At 43.3% G+C, this 19,452-nt stretch overlaps 1 protein-coding gene across 1 annotated transcript in view; it reads left to right on the forward strand.

Annotated features, from left to right (window-relative positions):
• Tmem178b (transmembrane protein 178B) overlaps positions 1 to 14,630 on the forward strand; it is a 413,079-nt gene extending 398,449 nt beyond the window's left edge. Inside the window, exon 4 of the mRNA XM_029558865.1 lies at positions 14,374 to 14,630. Within this exon, the coding sequence (XP_029414725.1) occupies positions 14,374 to 14,624 (251 nt within the window). The 3' untranslated portion in view covers positions 14,625 to 14,630. The remainder of the gene's footprint in view (positions 1 to 14,373) is intronic.
• Positions 14,631 to 19,452: the final 4,822 nt, after the last annotated feature.

Genomic DNA, 19,452 nt, shown 5'->3' on the forward strand with positions numbered 1-19,452 from the left:
ACCAGGTTTTCAGATTCTTAGTGGAGTACTATTTCCACTTAGCTACATCACTCCGTGTTGAAGCATTCCTACCAGGAAGCTGGTGCAGGCTGACTTGGTGTAACCCTGGGCCAAGAGAGCCATATGCATACCAAAGCATGACTTTGGATATAATGGCATATCTGCATGTCCTGGGCTTCGGGCCAGACCCAGAGGTATGATGTGACTTTCTGTGCCAGTCTTGCGTGATACCTAAGAACATGAAGGATCACAGCAAACAGGAAAGTGGCAGTGACCTAAAGAGTCTGCAGGGACTTTTGCATTATTTCAAGCATTGTTCCACTCAAGAAACCCAGGCAAGATTGCCTTCTGCCCCAAGGTTTCCAAAGCTTGCTTTGTGGACCACTGTCATCAGCAGGGCAGGAAGATGGCATGCTCTAAGTGGCTTTACTCTTGGAAGCTCAGGAATCACAGTTTGAGAATGTTTCTTTTTGCACAGCTGTAGATGCCACTCTCAGTTCAGTTAAAAGCCAGTTGGATCTCACGAATTCTCAGCTCTAAACCAAGGCCCAGATGGATAAGAAGCTGCAAAGATTCACATTGAAAACTATGTAGTGCTACACTCTTAATTTATTTCCTTTCCAGAACTCTCCTCCCTACACTGTATGAATGCTCATACCAGATCTTCCCCCATGAAGCATGAAGTATCCAAGGTCAGGTGGGCAACGCAGGTTGGGCCAATGGTCACTTTCCCAGGGGGAGTTTACTTGCTCAAATGAGTACAGTGGAGAAAAATGGAATAAAGGAGGATATACATCAAAATCAAATATTTATCACATGCCTGAGACCTTCAGATTAAATCATTTAACATAGGGTTGCTTTGTGAATATGTAATTTATTCATTGTATACATTAATACATAGAATTGAACATATACACGTGTATGTACAATTAGCATATGTATGCACATCTATGTATAAAATCTTATATCAGTCACAAAAAGTGCAGAGAAACTGACGCTGGACTTAAATGACCATGCCTGAGTTCATCACCGTGACCACAGAACAGCCGCCTCATGAAAGGACAGTGGCAATGTTTTATCCAAAAGAAGAAAGTGGGAGTATGCTAAGTAGATTAAAAATAATGAAAATTAAACGCCCATAGTCATTTAATAAATGTGGGGTAACCAGCAAGGCCATTTCAATATTCCAGAGGAATACCAGGGTCAGATTCCCACAGCTATACTTCTAGAAGCTGCAACTTGCATGTTTATCACAAGATTGTTTGTAATACTGAAAAACTTAAAGCAATGCAGACACCAGTGTAGGCATGCTAAATTTGGGGCATATATATGCAATGCAGTCCATTTCATGGTTAAGATTTTATAGGGGCTGTGGATATGACTCATTCTGTAAAGTGTCTTCTGAACAAGCATGAGGACCTCAGCTTGAGTTCCCAACAACCACATAAAAGCTGGGTGTGACAGCACACATCTGTAATCCCAGCTCTGGGCAAGCAGAGATAGGCGGATCCCTGAAGCTTATGAACAAACTAGTTAGCTCTAGATTCAGTGAGAGACCCTGGCTCAAAAAAGAAGGTGCAAAGTGATTGAGAAAGATACCTTACATTGACCTCTTGCCTCCACATGCACACATATGCACACACATGTGCACACATCTGTAGACATGTGCATGCTCCCACACAAACAGGTGCACATACCATATATGCACAAAGATTTTCTGTGTGAACACTGAGTGTTGGTAGAATCCTATTTAGTAATTAAAACAAGGTACAGAACAGCTAAGATGATTTTGTGGGGAAAACTTATAAAAGTGTATATTTTTTAAGAACCAGAAAGAGTAGAGTATATGAAGCTGTGGACAGTGGGTATGTTGGGTAGGGGGGTGTTAAGCAGAGGAAATGAGAGTATTTATTCAAGCCTTATATGCATCCATGAATTGATTATAACTTCCCTCCTATAATTGAGAAAAATAATGATGAAAAGTAAGATACTGAAAGGCCAGGCATGGCGGCCCACCTTTAAGGTAGAGGCAAGTAGATCTCTCTGAGTTTGAGGCCAGCCTGGTTTACATAGCAAGTTCCAGGCTGTCTTCGGGTTACATAATAAGACTTTGTCTCAAAGAAAACAACAAAACAAGAAAAGATCATTAAAAAACTTTTAAAGGGTCCCCAACTCATACTGTGCTGTGCTTCCTAATGCTCCTTTTCCAACTGGTTCCCTTACCATTCCTGATGGAGGCAAAGGCCAGACAAACTTCACACACCCAGTGTCATCATGTAACCCCACTGGAGGCTCTGACCTCTTGGACTTCAAAGACATGTTCCTTTCCAAGAAAAGTCTGTCTCAGAAGTGGATTTTGAGATCCCTCCAAGTTCTCTGGTTCTGGTTTGGGGAAGGTCCACAGAATGCAGAGTCCTGAGCCAGTTCTTCCGGTCTCTGTTGAAAACAGTTGCTCCGTGGTTGGCATCCATCCTAGACAGAGGCCATGGGAGCGTGAAGTAGCTGATGAGGACGGAAACGGCAGCCGCAGTTAAGCTTCCTGTCCTTAAGAACAATTTTCCTTCTACCTCACTTAAAGTTTTCCATTTCTAATATTATACCTTACATGTAGAAGGCAATTTTAACTTCTCTAAGCTTTTTTGTGTGTATTATTATCATTCTTCAAAATAATCCTGCAGAGAGAGTATTATTCTGATGCTGAATTTCTGCTAAAATGAAAATGCTTCCAGAAACCCAAGGTACCAATTAAAACAGAAAGTAGGTGCAGTACAGGCATGGGTGGTGTATGGACACACACATACACACACACACACACACACACACACACACACACACATCCACGTGCATGCCTTGAACATTTGTCAGGCTTCAGCACTTCAAAGCACAAGTAAAGAGAGAAAAACCCCAGAAACTGTGTCTCACAATTTAGGTAGAGGCGGCAGGTGGATCAGCCATGGTGCCTACTTCACGTTCCCCTAAGTTTCACATATATATTTCACTTAAAAGTTCTTTAGCTTAGAAATCCCATTCTTCAAGTGATATAGATGCAACCACCAGTGCTGTACATAATCCAAAAGGAGACCTCACTATCTCCTGGTCCTTAAGGTTAGTCTAGTTTGACACAAACCAAAAACAGGAAGAATCTCTGTAATTTATTGTTGAGTTGCCTTTTTCAGACCATAACAGCTTTAAGGATTCAGAATAGCTGTGGATTACCTTGGGAAGGGTTAACGTCTTAGGCTATTGAGCATGTGGATTGGACCAAAAAGGGTAACTTCGAGACTCTGGTTTGGGTGCAGAGAATGGGAAGGTCTGAATCCAGTCAAGGAGATTGGATAATGACACTTCAACCTTGGTAAATACTTATTGTAAGGAAACCCTTTGAACATCCCATCAATTCCCTCAAGCTTTGCTTGGCCCATTAGTTTTCACAAGTTTGTGAAGGCCCTGGCTTTAGCCTGCCAGGCCACCAGTCTTATAACTCAATCTCTACGTGCTGAGCAGGCATGAGCACAGACACATAGGTAAGAGACATACATGGAGAGAAAACCCAAACATGCCCAGTAGTTATCATTTGATATGGCTACTTTTTGATTATTGTTCTAGCTATGGGATGGCCTTCATGTCTTGAACGTGTGTGTGTGTGTGTGTGTGTGTGTGTGTGTGTGACTGAGAACAGCCTCTAATGTCATCCACAGGAATATGTTCTACCTCCTTTGAGACAGGGTCTCTCACTGTCCCAGAGATCACCAATTAGGTTAGACTGGCAGCTATAAAACTCCAGGACTCTTCTGGTCTCCACCTCCCCAGTGCTTGGGTTACAAGCTTGTGCCACTGTGCCTAACATTTTGTGGGGGAACAAACTCAGAACCTTGTGCTTACAAGGCAAGAGCTTTACCAACTGAGTCATCAACCCACCCTAGACAATTTGTTTTACCACACATTGTAATGTAATGCTATTGAATTAACTAGTTGCATTAGTTTGCAAGGGCTGATGTAACAAAATACTACAGACTAAGTGGCTTTAACAATAGAAATTTATTTTCATTGTTCTAGAGACTGAAGTTCAAGATCAAGGAGCGAGCGGCGTGGTCTTCTCAGAAGACTTCCCGCCTTCCCTTACAGTGGCCCTCCTCTTAAGCATCATTACATGGCTGCTCCCAAGTGTGCATACCCATGTCGCTTCTGTTTATGTCTTAAACTCCTTATAAGGATGCCAATCAGATTGGTGTTTCCTAATGATTTCCTTAATTCCTCTTCAGAGGCTTTATATCTCAATCAAGCCACATCTGAGGTAGATAGGACTTCAGCACATGAGTTTTCCAAGGACACAGTTCAGGCCCTATACCTATATCTTAGAAATGTTGGTGTAAGTGTTTTACACATCCTGAAGATTTGTAAAACCAGACACAGGGTAAAACTGTATTTTATATTATAGGAATCTAGAAATATAATTGGCCTTCAATATCCATGGGGGATTGGTTCCAGGACTCCACTGCTTGGCGAATACCAAAATCTGTAGATGCTCAAATCTCTTCTGTAAAATTTACATGGAGCCTACACACCTCCTCCAGTTTACTTTAAATCATCTGTAGATTACTCAAAACAATGTAAATGCTCTGAAGTTATCACACTGTATTATTTAGTGAATGATCACAAGGAAAAATGTCTATATACATTCACTATAAAAAATCTTTTTTCTATTATCTTGGTTCATGATTGGTCATAGCCACAGATGTGTAATCCCTAGATACAAATGGGCAACTGCATTCCCTTTAGAACGGATGCCCACTCCTTAGAGTTGTTTGATTTGGCATGTTGCCTGCCTGTGGTATAAGCATGCTGGGTTACAGAATAGGCTTGTAATATGAAGGTGCAGCCTTGTGAATACAAAATCCCTTCTGTCCTGGGTGTGGGGCTTCTGTGTTCTACACCTCACAGTGTTTCAGCCTAGAGGATTTGCACAGCTTGCAGAATGATATGTGATTTTGCCCTAACTCGGAGCCCTATCCATTTCAACACTTTCTCTTCCCAAACACATCCAGCATCCCTTTCTTCATCCCAGTGAGTCCCAAAGGCACCTTTGATATAAAGCCCTGTGACCTGCCTGTTGATGGCTGATGATGCAATGGTGTATAATTCAACAATAATTTATATTCCGTGCAGGTCTGAGCATAGCTATAAAGTACTCTCAAGAGCCGAATGCTGCTGGGGCATTTAATCTAAGCAAAGGAAGGATTTAGTGTACATCAGCTTCTGGGACGAATGTGCAGTGCTAGAGGAGGAATTCTTTTTTTCTTTGCTGATTTGCTTTTCTGTGGTTTTAAAGATCATATGGGGACTGAGGGAGAACCTTAAGGAAGATGGGGCTACTTCTCAGACATCCTGACGTGCATGTCCGCATGGGATTGCTTCCACTCCAGCTTGCAGCAATCTGAGGGCTTCAGTCAGAACAGAGGCCCTCTCTCCACATAGCAACAAGGGAACAAGCCAGGGCTGGAGACATACAGACGTCATCGCTCATTCCTGGGAGCAGAAAATGTCACGCAGATGGATTTGTAGCTCTAGAAAGCTGGGGAAATTGTGCACCCGTGAAGTTTTGGGCACATGTTGGTCACACAAGAAATAGATATTTGGGAAAATGCCCATGTACACAATATGTAACTGGTCTGAATCCCTATGAGAACCTTCGAAAGGGGCCTCTGTTTCTTAGGAGATGACTTTTTGAATTAGTAAGAGCACTCAGGCCTAAACTTCGATGCTATTTCTCCACAGGGTCCATTGCTGTGGCATTACTGCAGTGGCTTCTCTGAGGATCCCTAAGGGATGTGGAGACACATGTTCTACCCTGCCTTTGCTGCATAGGCTAATACAGCAGCAGCCACAGAGGTGGTACCATCGTGTCTGCCTGTGCACCTGCAATCAGTACTTGGAAGTGGGCTGAGTGAGGAGTTAGCATCATGACTCTGAGTACCAGCTTAAAAATATTGTATTGTTGTCATTAACCTTTAAGGTGGTACTGGAATGGAAGTGTTATTGGACTGCTGATTAAGTGTTCCCTGGTGGCATTTCAAGGTGTCAAAAGAATTAGCTGCTCCTAAACAATACTTTTCTGGCCTGGCATTTCTTAACATCGGTAACACTCTTCACAGATCTGATTTTCTGTGTTGCACTGGATGAGCATGATACTTGCTGTGACTTATAGTCACCCCCCTGATGTAGTCACTATGGTCTGCAGCGTGGCTCCAGACTGGATCTTGAGAAAACCAGTAGGGGAAGTGGTATGTTAATCTTCCTAATCTAGGACTTCCCAGTGTTAGGGCTGAAAGCCCCAAATTCCAGACACCCTCCCTCCCTCAACTCTTTGATCATCTGGGATGGTTGGTCACCCTATGAGGAATGCAAGGCCTTGAAGGAGCAAAAGAAGCCAGGAACATAAGAAAACATTGGGAAGCAAACCTCTGGGCATTTTGTGAGGGAGTTTCTAGACTGGGTTAATTGAGATAGAAGACCCACCTTAAATGTGAACAGCACCATTCTGTGGGCTGGGGTCCTGGATTGAATAAAAGCAAAACAAACTGAGCACTAGAATCTCTCTCTCTCTCTCTCTCTCTCTCTCTCTCTCTCTCATCTATCTATCTATTATCTAGCTATCATCTATCAATCATCTATCTATCATCTATCTATTTATCTATCATCTATCAATCTATCATCTATCTACCTATCATCTATCAATCATCTATCTATCATCTGTCATCTATCTATCTATCTATCTATCTATCTATATCTTTCAACTACCTACCTATATACCTATTCTATCTATCTATCTATCTATCTATCTATCTATCTATCTATCTATCTATCTATCTATCTATCTATCTATCTATCTATCTATCTATCTATCTATCTATCTATCTATCTATCTATCTATCTATCTATCTATCTATCTATCTATCTATCTATCTATCTATCTATCTATCTATCTATCTATCTATCTATCTATCTATCTATCTATCTATCTATCTATCTATCTATCTATTATCTATCTATCTATCTATCTAATCTATCTATCATCTATTATCATCTAATCTATCTATCTATCTATCTATCTATCTATCTATCTATCTATCTATCTATCTATCTATCTATCTATCTATCTATCTATCTATCTCTATCTATCTCTGTGTCTCTCCTTACTGAGGCTACAATGTGCACTGTGACCAGCCACCTCACACTTCTGCCACCATGGCTTCCCTGCCATACTGTGAGGCCAATTAAAGTCTTCCCTTCTTAGACTGCCTTTGTCAGATATTTTGTCAAAGTGATGATGAAAGAAGTGACTAACATAGCTTCATATTGGTTTTGTAATCAACAATAGGCCACTTACGTGACAGAGGTAAATCATAATGGAAGTGAGGAATTCCTATCTCCTAGCCCCATACACTACTGTGGTATTCCTACAATTACAAATTGCATAATGATGTGTTTCTCAGAATGTATGACCATCATTAAGTGACGGGTAACTGCACCCAAGACTGGGTCTTTATTTGACTCATGGGTCTGGAGGCAGGCAAGCCTAAAGCATGACACCAGCCTCCCTCTGGTGAGGGCCCTCTTGCTGCATCATAACAGGGTGAAGGATAGCACATGGCCAGAGCAAGCATGCTTGCTCAAGTCAATGTTTTTCTTTTTCTACGACCAATAATGCCATCATGGAGACCCCATCTTCATCGCCTCATCTGATTCTAATTTCCCTTCCAGTGGCTCCACCTTTAAATACATATGAATTTAGGGATGAAGTTTCCAAAAGCATAAATTTTGGTGAAAACATGAAAATCATAGCACAGGAGTAGCCCTGAACTCCGCATGTGACCAGGGAACACCCATAATGCACTTTGTGCCATGGCATGGGGGTGGTGAGATGGAAACCCTCATTTCACTCAGTCATGTACTAGGGACAATTTCTGGCCAGAGGAGACCAGTCATTGGCAGAGTGTGTACTGGGACAAGAGGAAATCCAGGAACATGCGAGTCTAAAACAACAAACGGAGGCTGAGTGATGCCTGGAAGACTGAGAAGGAACAGTTACAAAAGTACAGGGAAGCCTGGCTTCAGGGCAGCTTGGAAATCAACAGACATCCAAGCAGGAGGAAGTTGTCAGACAGCCAAGACATTACAACTAGCAAGAGAGAAGACTAGAATCTAGTGTTTGGCAACCAGAGAAACATTAATTAGAGATGGCAGGGCTGTGAAGGCGGTGGAGGAAGAAGCTGTATTTGGGGTCAGAAGAGGAGTTGGAAATCTGGGCAGGAAACGGTTTCCTCTCTTTTGCCCTCATTAGACTAAAAGGCATTGAGTGAAATGGCAATCCTGGAACTCTGGGAGAGCTTGCCCTTCTTCTACCCAGGTACTGACCAGGACTCAGAGACAGGAGTGCAAAGGAGGGTGATAATTTGCAACGTAACATCAAATGTGTGATTCCTGGAAGAGTTTCTGGTGGACGGACAAGCAGGAGAGGAAGCAGGAGTGTGGACAGGCTGTCAGAGGCAGCACTATGCATGTAGCCAGTTGCCCTCGAGAGCTGTGGCTTCCTGCTTGCAGGTGGAGTTTACAAACAGGGGCACTAGACACTGTGGGGTGTGCAGGGTGTTGCTCCCTGCCTGCCAGCAGGTCTCATTAGCACGAACTCTCAGCTGTAGCTACTTGGAATGGTACCATATCTGCTTCTAACTGGACTCCTGAACTGTGTGCCCAGCCCAGCCAGGGTCCTGGCACAGAGAGGATAATTAGTTTTCATTTCTCATTCCTACCAGCTGTAACTGACTGGTTGTGGCTGTCTGCCTAGAGGCTTGGTTGAGAAGTCTGAGGCCTCTTGATGGGCCAGGATGCATGAGAGTTGGGGTCATGAGCTATTTCTGCCAAAGGCATGGCCTTATCATTAATGCAGTAGCCACTGGACTTCACTTTCGGAAGGATGGCCGTGCCATGGCGTACCTTAAGTATGTTGATGGTCTTAAACCTGTTGAAGGTTTAAGCATAATAATCTTTTCTCCCAATGAAACTTCCCATAGAAACAGGTCAAAGCAGAGCTATTCTGGTTAATGAGAGGAGAGAGATCTGGGAGTCTCTTGTACCTCTTCCCTCTTTCCCAGTGACAGTTCCAGAAAGATCTTCACAGAATATGATTTAAAAGCCAGTGGGCCAGGTGATACTTTACAAGTGGGCAGGGGAAATTTCTCACATGATGATGTTTGAATTGAGATCCAAGAGGAGTTCAAGGCCAGTTTGAAGAAAGGAAAACAGGTACAAAGGCCCTGTGGTGGAGCATACTTCATTAGTTTAAAACACAGAATACTCTCTAGTGTGACTAGACTGTAAGGCTGTGGGGGTCAAGGTAAGAAATTTTCTCAGATAGAACAGAATCCAATAAAGCCTTGTTGACAGGATATAGAAGTTTGGATTCTATTTGTTGAAAGCTATCCGGGGGTTTTAAACAGGACAGAATCATAATTTGGTTAGATTTTTAAACTCTCACATGGGACGAAAGTAGAAGAGCAGGACACCAGTGCTCAGTTCGGTGGCTCGTGTCACAGATGGTGGAAGCCCAGCTTAGATGGGCGCATTGAGCGTCTTAGGACTGAGAGGTGCGGTAGGGGAGGATCACATGCTTCTGTAGGTCAGGCACGGAGTGCTAAGACCAGGGACCTTGACCAGGCTTGTTCCTTGCTTCCATGGGAATCTCTCCCCATCCCTCCCCATCCACCCACCCCACTACTGCCTGTATCACAACTACTCTGGGCATTTACTATTCACTAGACACTGCTAGACTTGGGAGAGAACTTTAGCTCTTTGACTTCACCGATGAGGGGACCAAAGTCTCAGAGCTGATGATAAACCCAGGCCTCTCAATCTCCTGTCTGGCACTATTTTTGCTTCATTTTCAAATTTTCATTTATGTATAGTTCATATCACTACAAGATCACACGTTGCTTTTTTCAGCTTTAATTAAAGATTTTTAAGAGCAGGGGTCATATCTTATTCTCCCTTTGATCTCACTGGCATCTAGCATAAGGCTTTGCCTAGACATAGAAGTTAAACAAGTGTTTGTTGGTTGGCTGTTCTACGTTCTATGGAGCCCACTTCCAAGGAACTGTCCCTCATTCTACCCCATCCTGGCCAAGCTGCCCCTCTCCCCAGATTTGACATTGCTTACCACAGCCACCACTGCTGCTGCCCTGCAGTCCTGGCCAGGTTCACACTTGCAGGCACTGGGTATAAGCAATGCAGAGTCAGCCTCATTCCAGAGGGAAGGACTATTCAGGGTTGGGGGGTCTTGTCATTTAATTGTTCTGCCATAACTACAATTAGTATTAGGGTTTTATTGCATATATCCCAATATATCATTGGGAAATTATGACTGTGTGCTACTACATTGCCTTTCTTGGCTCCTCATGTACCTCTTACTAAGTGCTCATGGGAAGGAGAATACCAAAATCTACAGATCTAGCCTCAGAGGCATGGTCTGCTGCTGCTTTTTTCCCTTAGAGTGAGCTAAAAGGGGACTTTTCTGTGCACAACCTGCCCCCCCCCAGCAATTCTTTCCAGCCCTGTGTGGGTCTTCTCTTGCAGAACAAGTTCCTAGGCTTGTTTAGTGAAGAAGATGGTACAGTTGTTGATGAGAAAAAATATCCATTTTCTAAAGTTTCTATAAAGCCCTAAGTGACCTCTGTCCCTACCAGAGCTTTAATTTATAAAAAACCAATTTGATCCCCATTTCTATCTTAGAAATTTCTATCCTCTTTAGAGCTATAGTTCCTAGTGCCTTGAACGTCCAGTGGAAGAATAGATTAGATGTGAACATATCCACTACCTGATCATGCTGTGCAAATACATACACATGCATGTGCATACATACACACACACTCACACACACACACACACACACACACACACACAGACACTCTATCCTAAATCTAAATATTAGAAAATTCTCTAAACTACACACTAAGTGATGGGTTTCCAGGTGAGCAATTAGAAGCATGTCCACAGTACTTGAGTCATGAGCAGGCAGCTTTAGTTAGAATTTGGAGCGTGTGACACTCATGTCTAGATATCACTTTCTTTCCTCTGCTTCCCAACAAGATGTTGTGATCTAGAATGTATGGGACCCATCAGAGAATCTTCTTTGAGTCCTAGTGCCTAGCCCAAGAGAGCCTGATGCTCTGTGGCTCCTGCAAGCTTAGGGTGTCTGTTCATGCAGGTGAAGCTGATGTAAGCTATTACTGTTGCCACATGCACACATGCATAAGCATATATCCTGACATACATATGCACATGTGAAATGCACATACACATACATATGTGTGCACAGAAATATAGATACAAGCATACATAAACACATAAATACACTTAGACACATATTCACATGTGATGCATACATGTGCATTTTACTAATATGACACTTGTGCCCAAGTCATGATTCCTCACTTTCCATTTATTCTACAAATAATCATTCTGGAAACAGTCCTTAACTAAGCCATTAGGACTTCCAAGCTCGGCTCCCACCTTGCCAGACTCCCTGGGCATTAATGGCCACTTTAGCCTCCTAGCTGCCTCCCTGGACTGAATGTTCCTCTGCATTTCTCAGTGGTCTTTGTAAATACAGATTGGAGTCAACAAGGTACCTCTAGGCAAAGGGCAAACCTTTCATCTTGGAGGCAACATTCATTTAAAATTTGAGCTCATGTGAGACCCTGCTCCCTAGCCACCTGTTGCTACATAAACACTTTCAGATCTGGATCTCTGTCTGAAAGTGAGATCATTTTCCTACCCTAAAGTGAAATCACTTGGTCAAAAGAATAAATGTTTTAACAATTATTTTCTGTAAAATTATTGACTTACATTTTTAGTAGTCTACAGGATGTTCCATTTTACTGTGCATTTACTAATTTGTGAGATGATCCTTTAAAAAAAACAAGGCAGGGGGTGGGAAGATAGTTTGGTCAGTAAAAAGTTTGTCACACAGCATGAGGACCTGTGTTTCTTTCCCAGAACCCATGTATATAAACATTGGGCATCATATATACTCGTTATCACATCACTGGGAAGGAGGAGATAGGCAGCTCCCTGGGGCCCACTGACTAGCCAGCCTAGCTTACTTGGCACCTACAAGCCAATGAGAAAACCCCATCTCAAAAACAAAAAGGTGGATGGTACCTGAGGATCAACTCCTGAGGTTGACCTATGGCCCTCACATGCAAATGCATACACAAGTGCACACATGTATACACGCATGCATGAGCATGCACATACACATACACACACACACACACACACACACACACACACGGGGATAGTAAAAACCAAAATCCAAAACAAAACTTTGCTAATTTGATTGATTATGCTCTTATCACCATGCTTTTAACTTCCAATTCTTGAATTATGGGTAAAACTGAACACCTTTTATCTTTACTGTCTATTCGTATTTCTTCTTCTGTGATAGAAACTGTGAGTGGTTACACTTTCTTCTCCTTCAATAAAACCTTTTTTTCTTAACACAGTCATTCAATGTGGCTCCCAGACCAACTCCATCAGCATCGTGCAACAACATGTTAGAACACAGAACACAGCTGCAGCCTTCTTGGTGCATAATTTGGGGATGGACAGGAAAGAGCCAAGTACCTGATGTCAGTCTCCAGTAGTTCAGTGGAGCTGGAAGCAGTGACACACCCTGTAGTCCTAGCTACTTGGGAGGCTGAGGCAAGACGATCACAAGATTAAGGCCTGCTGGGGCTACAGAGTGAATTCAAGGCCAATCTGGGAAATTTAGCAAGTCTCAAAATTTATAAAGTGAAAAGTTGTCTGAAAATATAGCTTATTGGTAGAGTCCTTGCCTAGCATGCATGAAGCCCTAGGCTCAATATTCTGTATGCCCTCCCCCAAGAAAACAAAAATAAAAGCATAATGGATAGACTGTAAGCTGTGACCTAGCTGCCCAAGCTTGTAGCCTGACAACCATTTACCTAATGTGTGATAGTAAGCAGATGACTTAACCTCTTAGATCCTCAATACCTTTGTCAGTAAAATGGAAATTATAATACAATCGAAATTACAGAGCTGTTTATTAAAGGCCAAGCACTCAGCAAAGCTCCCAGCACAACACTTCTTGTATGTTAGGTCTAACTGAAGCTCTATGACCCCTGAAATGACTCTTTACCCTCATGCACTTCATTACCCTCTACGTTTCTTCCCTCATCCTCCAGGAACCTTCTGGAAGACATCAGGCTGGACATTGAAGAAACCCAGCAGTTAGGAAGCAAGCATTTTCATAATGAATATAAAACATAGTACACCACCTGTCATCCCCTCCCTTCCAAAGAAGTATGCCTCTCTTGCTTCCTGCCTTCCATTGATCCAGCCTATTTTTTCCAAGTGTACCCACTTCTTCAGGTCACAGGAACATAGCAAATACTGAACAGGCTCTTGAATTAATTCTAGGTATTCCAAACACTTGTATTGGTTAAGAACAAGTTTATGATTCTAAAACATTTTAGCCCATTCTATCTCTTCTAATGGCCTTCTCATTGGAGGTTATATGAAATATATATATCATATGTCCATCCATATGTGTGTGGAGAAAAATATCTTTGAAGAGGTCTCATTACTGAATAGGCTTGCTAAATTCCTCACTGAAGCATGCTGGACAGGTTACCTGATGCTTGTATAGATGGTGGCAGTGGAAGGCATATGTGTAGATCCCAGTGCCCTGTGTTTAGACTCCACTTCTACCTCCCATGTTGCAAAGGAATATCTTGGAGGGCTAGTTTTCCTTGAAAAATGTCTTCCAGAGATGTTACCTTATAGAAAATGGGAAACTGGACAGCTGAAAAGAGAAGCTGGGAAGGATTATTTTTCTTGTTGGACAGAGCTATTGGTAAATAAGTTAAAGAATTCCTAAATTTGTATAAGATGTTATGTGTATGTGAGGAAAATAGATTTTTATACTTTCTATGTTTCCAAGGAAAGATGATGAGTTTTGAATATTTTAGAAAAAAGAATTGAATATTTGTGATCGCTTTACCCTATATGAATCTCTAGTGAGATATTCATTTTTGTATTTTCCCAAAGAAGAGACTTCCTGAGTTTGTCCAAGATGGGCATTTATTGGAGAGCACAGAAGCAATGGGCCTTTAATGCTGTCCTTCTCTCATGGACATTTCTAGATGGTGACCTTAGTAACAGTCCACTCTTACCTGGATCTCCTCATTTCTCCCACTTAAGAAAATGTAATGATCTTAATTTCTCTTTCTCTCTTCCTCCCCTCTCCCCTGTCCGTCTCCGTTTCCCTGCCCTGTACCTCCCCCTGTTCTCCAGGAACCTTCTGCATCATTTCACTGTGCACCTGTGTGGCTGGGATCAACTTTGAGCTGTCACGTTACCCACGCTACCTATATGGACTCCCTGATGACATCAGCCACGGCTACGGATGGTCCATGTTCTGTGCATGGGGGGGCCTGGGCCTCACACTAATCTCGGGATTCTTCTGTACCTTGGCCCCTTCTGTCCAACCTGTCCCGAGGACCAATTGCCCTAAATCCAGACCCGAGAATGGGACAGTGTGCTAAAAAACAAACCCATACATATATATATATATATATAAATATATATATAATATACATATATAAAATGAAACTCAATCAAGATGATGCCAGTGCCAAGGTAGAGTTGAGTTGGCTCAGGCACCTGCATCTCACCGGACTTTGTGTTGCCTCATCTCCAAGATGGGGAAATTGTTCCATCCTGTGGCCCTCCCATCAGTTCTTGACTTTCGGCTTCATGTTTTCTTCAAGACAGAGTGAAAGCCACCACTTGCGGTAGCATCTTGATTCCTGTCACTCATGTGGATGTGGTGGTGATCTGGAAGGGACAGTGGCAGTGCTTGGAAGCCAAACAGATGTAGAGAAGGAAGTGCCACACACTGGGCCAACAGGAGAGAACACCACCGCCACCCCAGCAATCATATCATGGGGGAAATGAGGCCCCTAAGTTCATAGAATGTAACCATGTCTTTGAGGCCATTTTTCAGAACCACTCTCCTGCTCTTCCTGTTCTGAGCTCCTTCCTGGCTCACCAGCAACATATAAGGAGTAGAAGAGAAAAGAAACGGAGAAGGAAGTTTTCTCTTTGTGGCCAAACCTTTGGACAATGTTTTAGAGGTGGGACGGGGAGAGAACATGCTGAGAGGCAAGATCTGCATCAATAAAAGGACACTTCAGTGGATGCTCAGAAAACCCAGTCTTACCTTCCAGCTGCCTTACACCCAGTTAAACAAGAGGCCACCCTGTCCTCCCCTACCTGCACTCCCTGGGCATATCGAAGCCTTGGAGCAATGCTGTGATGTATGTGTGCGCGTGTGTGCGCGTGTGCATAGGTGTTGGGTGGTTACTTTTTTTCTTTTCCACCTTTTAAGTGGAAATATTGCATTTTACTGTTGTCTCTCTGTCACTGTAGTAGTTTCTTGACCCAATATGGAGGCTCCAAGACCTGAGATTTATCTTGAGGGGCAGGCTTCCAGGGGTTCCAGTGCAGATGCTTCAGATCCCTGGAGAGAGACAGCGTGCATGTGTGCGTGCGTGCGTGCGTGCGTGTGTGTGTGCACCCACCCATATGTGTGTGTGCATACACACATGGTGGATGTTTCTTGAGTGTGGTAGCTATTTCCTGAGTGTGGGGTTTTGTTGTTTGTGTTGTATTTTTTTCTATTACTTTGGTACAGCTGAAATTCCCAGAGGGCAGAACCAAGAACAAAACCACTGGGCCAGAGGACCCTGTAGTTCTTCACAATACAGTTCTGGAACTCAGCAGGATTTAGTCCTCTAATTTTGGAAGTTCAAGACACAGCTGGGCACAAAGTCTTAAGAGAAGAGGGGGAACACACTGTTCAGGAGGGAGAAGGAATATTGCCTCTAGTTGCTGATGTACAAGTACATATACCAAACAAGATCTGCATCCCCCATCATGGGGGCTGTCCTCTGTCACTGGACATCTGCCCCATTCCTAGGGGTGAGCTCTGTACAGATGAAAGGAGGTGGGTCCCATGCAGAGAGAGCACCTCCGTGTCCCATGGGCTCAAGTTTGTATGATATTGTGTAAATTAATGGAGAACTCTTGACTCTTTCCATTCTCTTCCCTTATTGATCTTCAAGGCCATGAATCCCAAAATAGTTATCTTAGTGGCTAGCACCCAAACTGAGGTGGAACAAGTCCATCCAGGTGTCTCAGGCTCACTTGAGCAAAATGGCACTGAGTGCTGGCGAGTGAAGAAGTCAAGCAGAGCTGTGAATGCCATAGGGGCCGGAGCAGCTCAGTCACCTCGGGGACCCTGCTGGTGCCAAGGACCCCTGGGGAGCCCAGGAGAGATCCCTGAGCTGCCTTAACTAACCACGGTTAGCCATGCAGCAGGGGAGCTCAACTGCTGAAGAACAGATCTGCTTTGGGAACTTGGCCAACCACTCAGCAGCTTTCTTCCCCCATGCGCTCTGTTGCAGGTCCCTGTTTCCAACCTCTTTTCCTACCAGACTCCCCATTTACTAACCGTTTACCTCCTTCCCCTCCATCTATAAGGCTGTAGGTCCTGCCTCTCTCATCTGCTCTCTTGACCGTGTGTGTGTGACTCATATCATATCAGAGTGCAATACTCAATATGCAGGAATGAGCTTGAATGTGGGTCTTTGTGTGTGTGTCTTTCTGGTGGTGGTGGTGGTGGTGGTGGTGTGTGTGTATGTATGTGTGTGTAACTCATGTCGTATCAGAGTGCAATACTCGATATGCGGAATGAGCTTGAATGTGGGTCTTGTGTGTGCGTCTTTCTGGTGGTGTGTGTGTGTGTGTGTGTGTGTGTGTGTGTGTGTGTGTGTGTGTGTGTGTGTGTGTGTGTGTGTGTGTGTGTGTGTGTGTGTGTGTGTGTGTGTGTGTGTGTGTGTGTGTGTGTTATGTCATTACATACCTATATACAGGTATGGATGCATTTCTCAAGACTCCCTCACCTGGGCCCTGGTGAGATTCTGCAAAAGGTCTTATGTGCTAGTGTCCTGAGTGTGGGAGAGCCAGGTTAGTGGGGCAAGCTGGGTGTCAGGAAATGCTGTTGGCTTCCCACTGAGGTTCTAAGGATTGTTTGATTTTTCAACAAAGGGTGCATTCTATGAGAAGGGAAATAATTTGGGGGAAAACTCAGTTTTCTTTTAATTGAGGATTTTATTTTCATTATTTTTTGAGAAACTGGATTTTTTTTCCCTTAAGTGAAGGGCATACTTGAGGTCAAGGAAAACGAAAATGTCTCAGATCAATAGGCCGTTTGTCTTCCTTCCAAGCATCTTGAACTAGGCAGGGACAAGTAGGTGTCCATGAGTGTTCGTTTGGAGCAAAGAACTTGTCTGTGATTGGACAGGAATCCCAGCTGTTTTCCAGTTACAAAAAGATGGAGGAAGCAATATTAAATCGGACAATTTTCTATCAGCTATTTAACTTTTCTTAAGTAACCATATTTGAAAATACTGCTTCACAGACTTCTCATTTATGCAAATCATCTGCTCTATCCAATTACTTATCTTTGTGACAAAGCTTACTGCCTTGAGGATTCTTGAAGTATTAGAAGGATTTAAATCATCTGGGCCCAACCCACCCAACTAGCCATTAGCAGAGCAGGACCTTAGTGCAACTTTTTCAATACAGCAGCTAGAGAGTTAGAGACACACACTCCATATAGATAGCAGTTCCTGGTCAAGAAGAAAAAACTGTCCAGGTGATCTTGATCCTTCTGACACAGAGGATTGACCACAGGTTAAAGCATGCCACACTAAGGCAATTCTTGGAGCTTCTGGTCATGATGTGGCTGGGGAGGGAGTGAAAGAGAAGGAAGAAAAGAGGCTTGTGACACTCTCTAGGTCAGGCTCTGCCAAGTTCACATCATGGAACCCAACTTTTGGAGGGACTTAGGGTCAGGTCTCTGCAGCATCTCCAGTTCCCACCCAGCTCAAGTTCAAATTATTTTACTTGTTTATAAACAAGGAATAAGACCACACATGGGCTGTGAGCTCTGTGCAGACCAACCTGGAACATGAGACCCCTTTCAACTTTATTTCCCTCCCTACTAGATTGGGGATTTGGGAAGCATTGGGTCTAACTGAAGAGAAGTCCAATGCCTTTCACGCCTTTGGGCAGTTATGGTTCTTTTTATGTTTCCTTTCCCCCTAATTACTTCTACTTTCCTTATGCATCCATTTGGAACAGCTATTCTCTTTAGAGAGGACAGAGATAGACTTCAAGCAGACCCTTTCCTTGTTTGTTATGGTTCAGAGTTTCATGAGGAAGACTTGGCTCACTGACATCAAACTATAAGAAATAAAATGTGCCTGTTCCATCTTCAATCATCCCCATCTTATAGAAATTCCTCTCTCTCACACTTCCAGGGATCATAAAGGCAGAGATTGGACAGCTCCCCCAGATCAAGTCTGGGCCCTGGCACCATGCTGGTGTATTCTACACAGGGCAAGGGTTCCACCTAGGAGGACCACCATTTTTCCATAGGAGGAATGATACCCTGAGATGCTACATTTCCTTAGTTATCCATACACACAGCTAAGAGGCCTTATAGGAAAGCACGTGTGACTGTCCTGATTTCATGGAAGGATGTGTCACTTAGGTCTCAGGAGCTGCCCACTTGTGTTAAATTCAGAATGATTAAGTCCAATGCATCACTCAGATGTGGCTTCACCTGTCTTGTGCTGGAAGTGTTCATACTGTTTTCAACTACGTAAGGGGCAAAGTGGGGAGAAACAGACCCACTAGCCCTTTGTGACCGTTTGGGTGGGATGGTGGTTGTTTCTCATAGTTCAAGGAAAGCTGATTTTCTGAAAATGTCCCTGCTGCTCCTGGGATGATGCATCCCAGTGAACACATCCGTTCCTTTCCAGGGAAACATGATGAGTCAGGGCGAGAGCCGATTTCATCACAGATAGAAACAATGGGTATATACCAGCCAGATCAGACTTGGTGCTGCCTTCCAGCTGGTATAGACAGAGGAAGGGGACAGCTTTTAAAGTAAGCCTGGCAGAGTGGAGGCATGCAAATGATTCTGGTGTCTCTCACAGCAGTTGATTTCTGGGCCTGTGTTAACCATATTTCCATTGATGCTGCCATGGTGCAAATGTTTCTTCAACATTATTCCTAGCTCTTAGATCAGGTCATTGCTAATTGGGCTTTCTCCCCTGAGTAATACATGCCCATTGTAGAAAACTAGAAAAAAATAACATATGAAAGACTGAGAGATTAATTATAATTTCATTGCTCTGAGACATCTACAGTGGATCCAAGCATAATGATTAGAACCTCAGAATATCTCCAATGAGTGATTGTCATAGGTGAGCAGAGAGGGTCAGCATAGCCACAGAATTG

This window comes from Nannospalax galili, unplaced genomic scaffold (genome assembly GCF_000622305.1).
Source record: "Nannospalax galili isolate Female #2095 unplaced genomic scaffold, S.galili_v1.0 scaffold307, whole genome shotgun sequence".
Lineage (NCBI taxonomy): Eukaryota > Metazoa > Chordata > Mammalia > Rodentia > Spalacidae > Nannospalax > Nannospalax galili.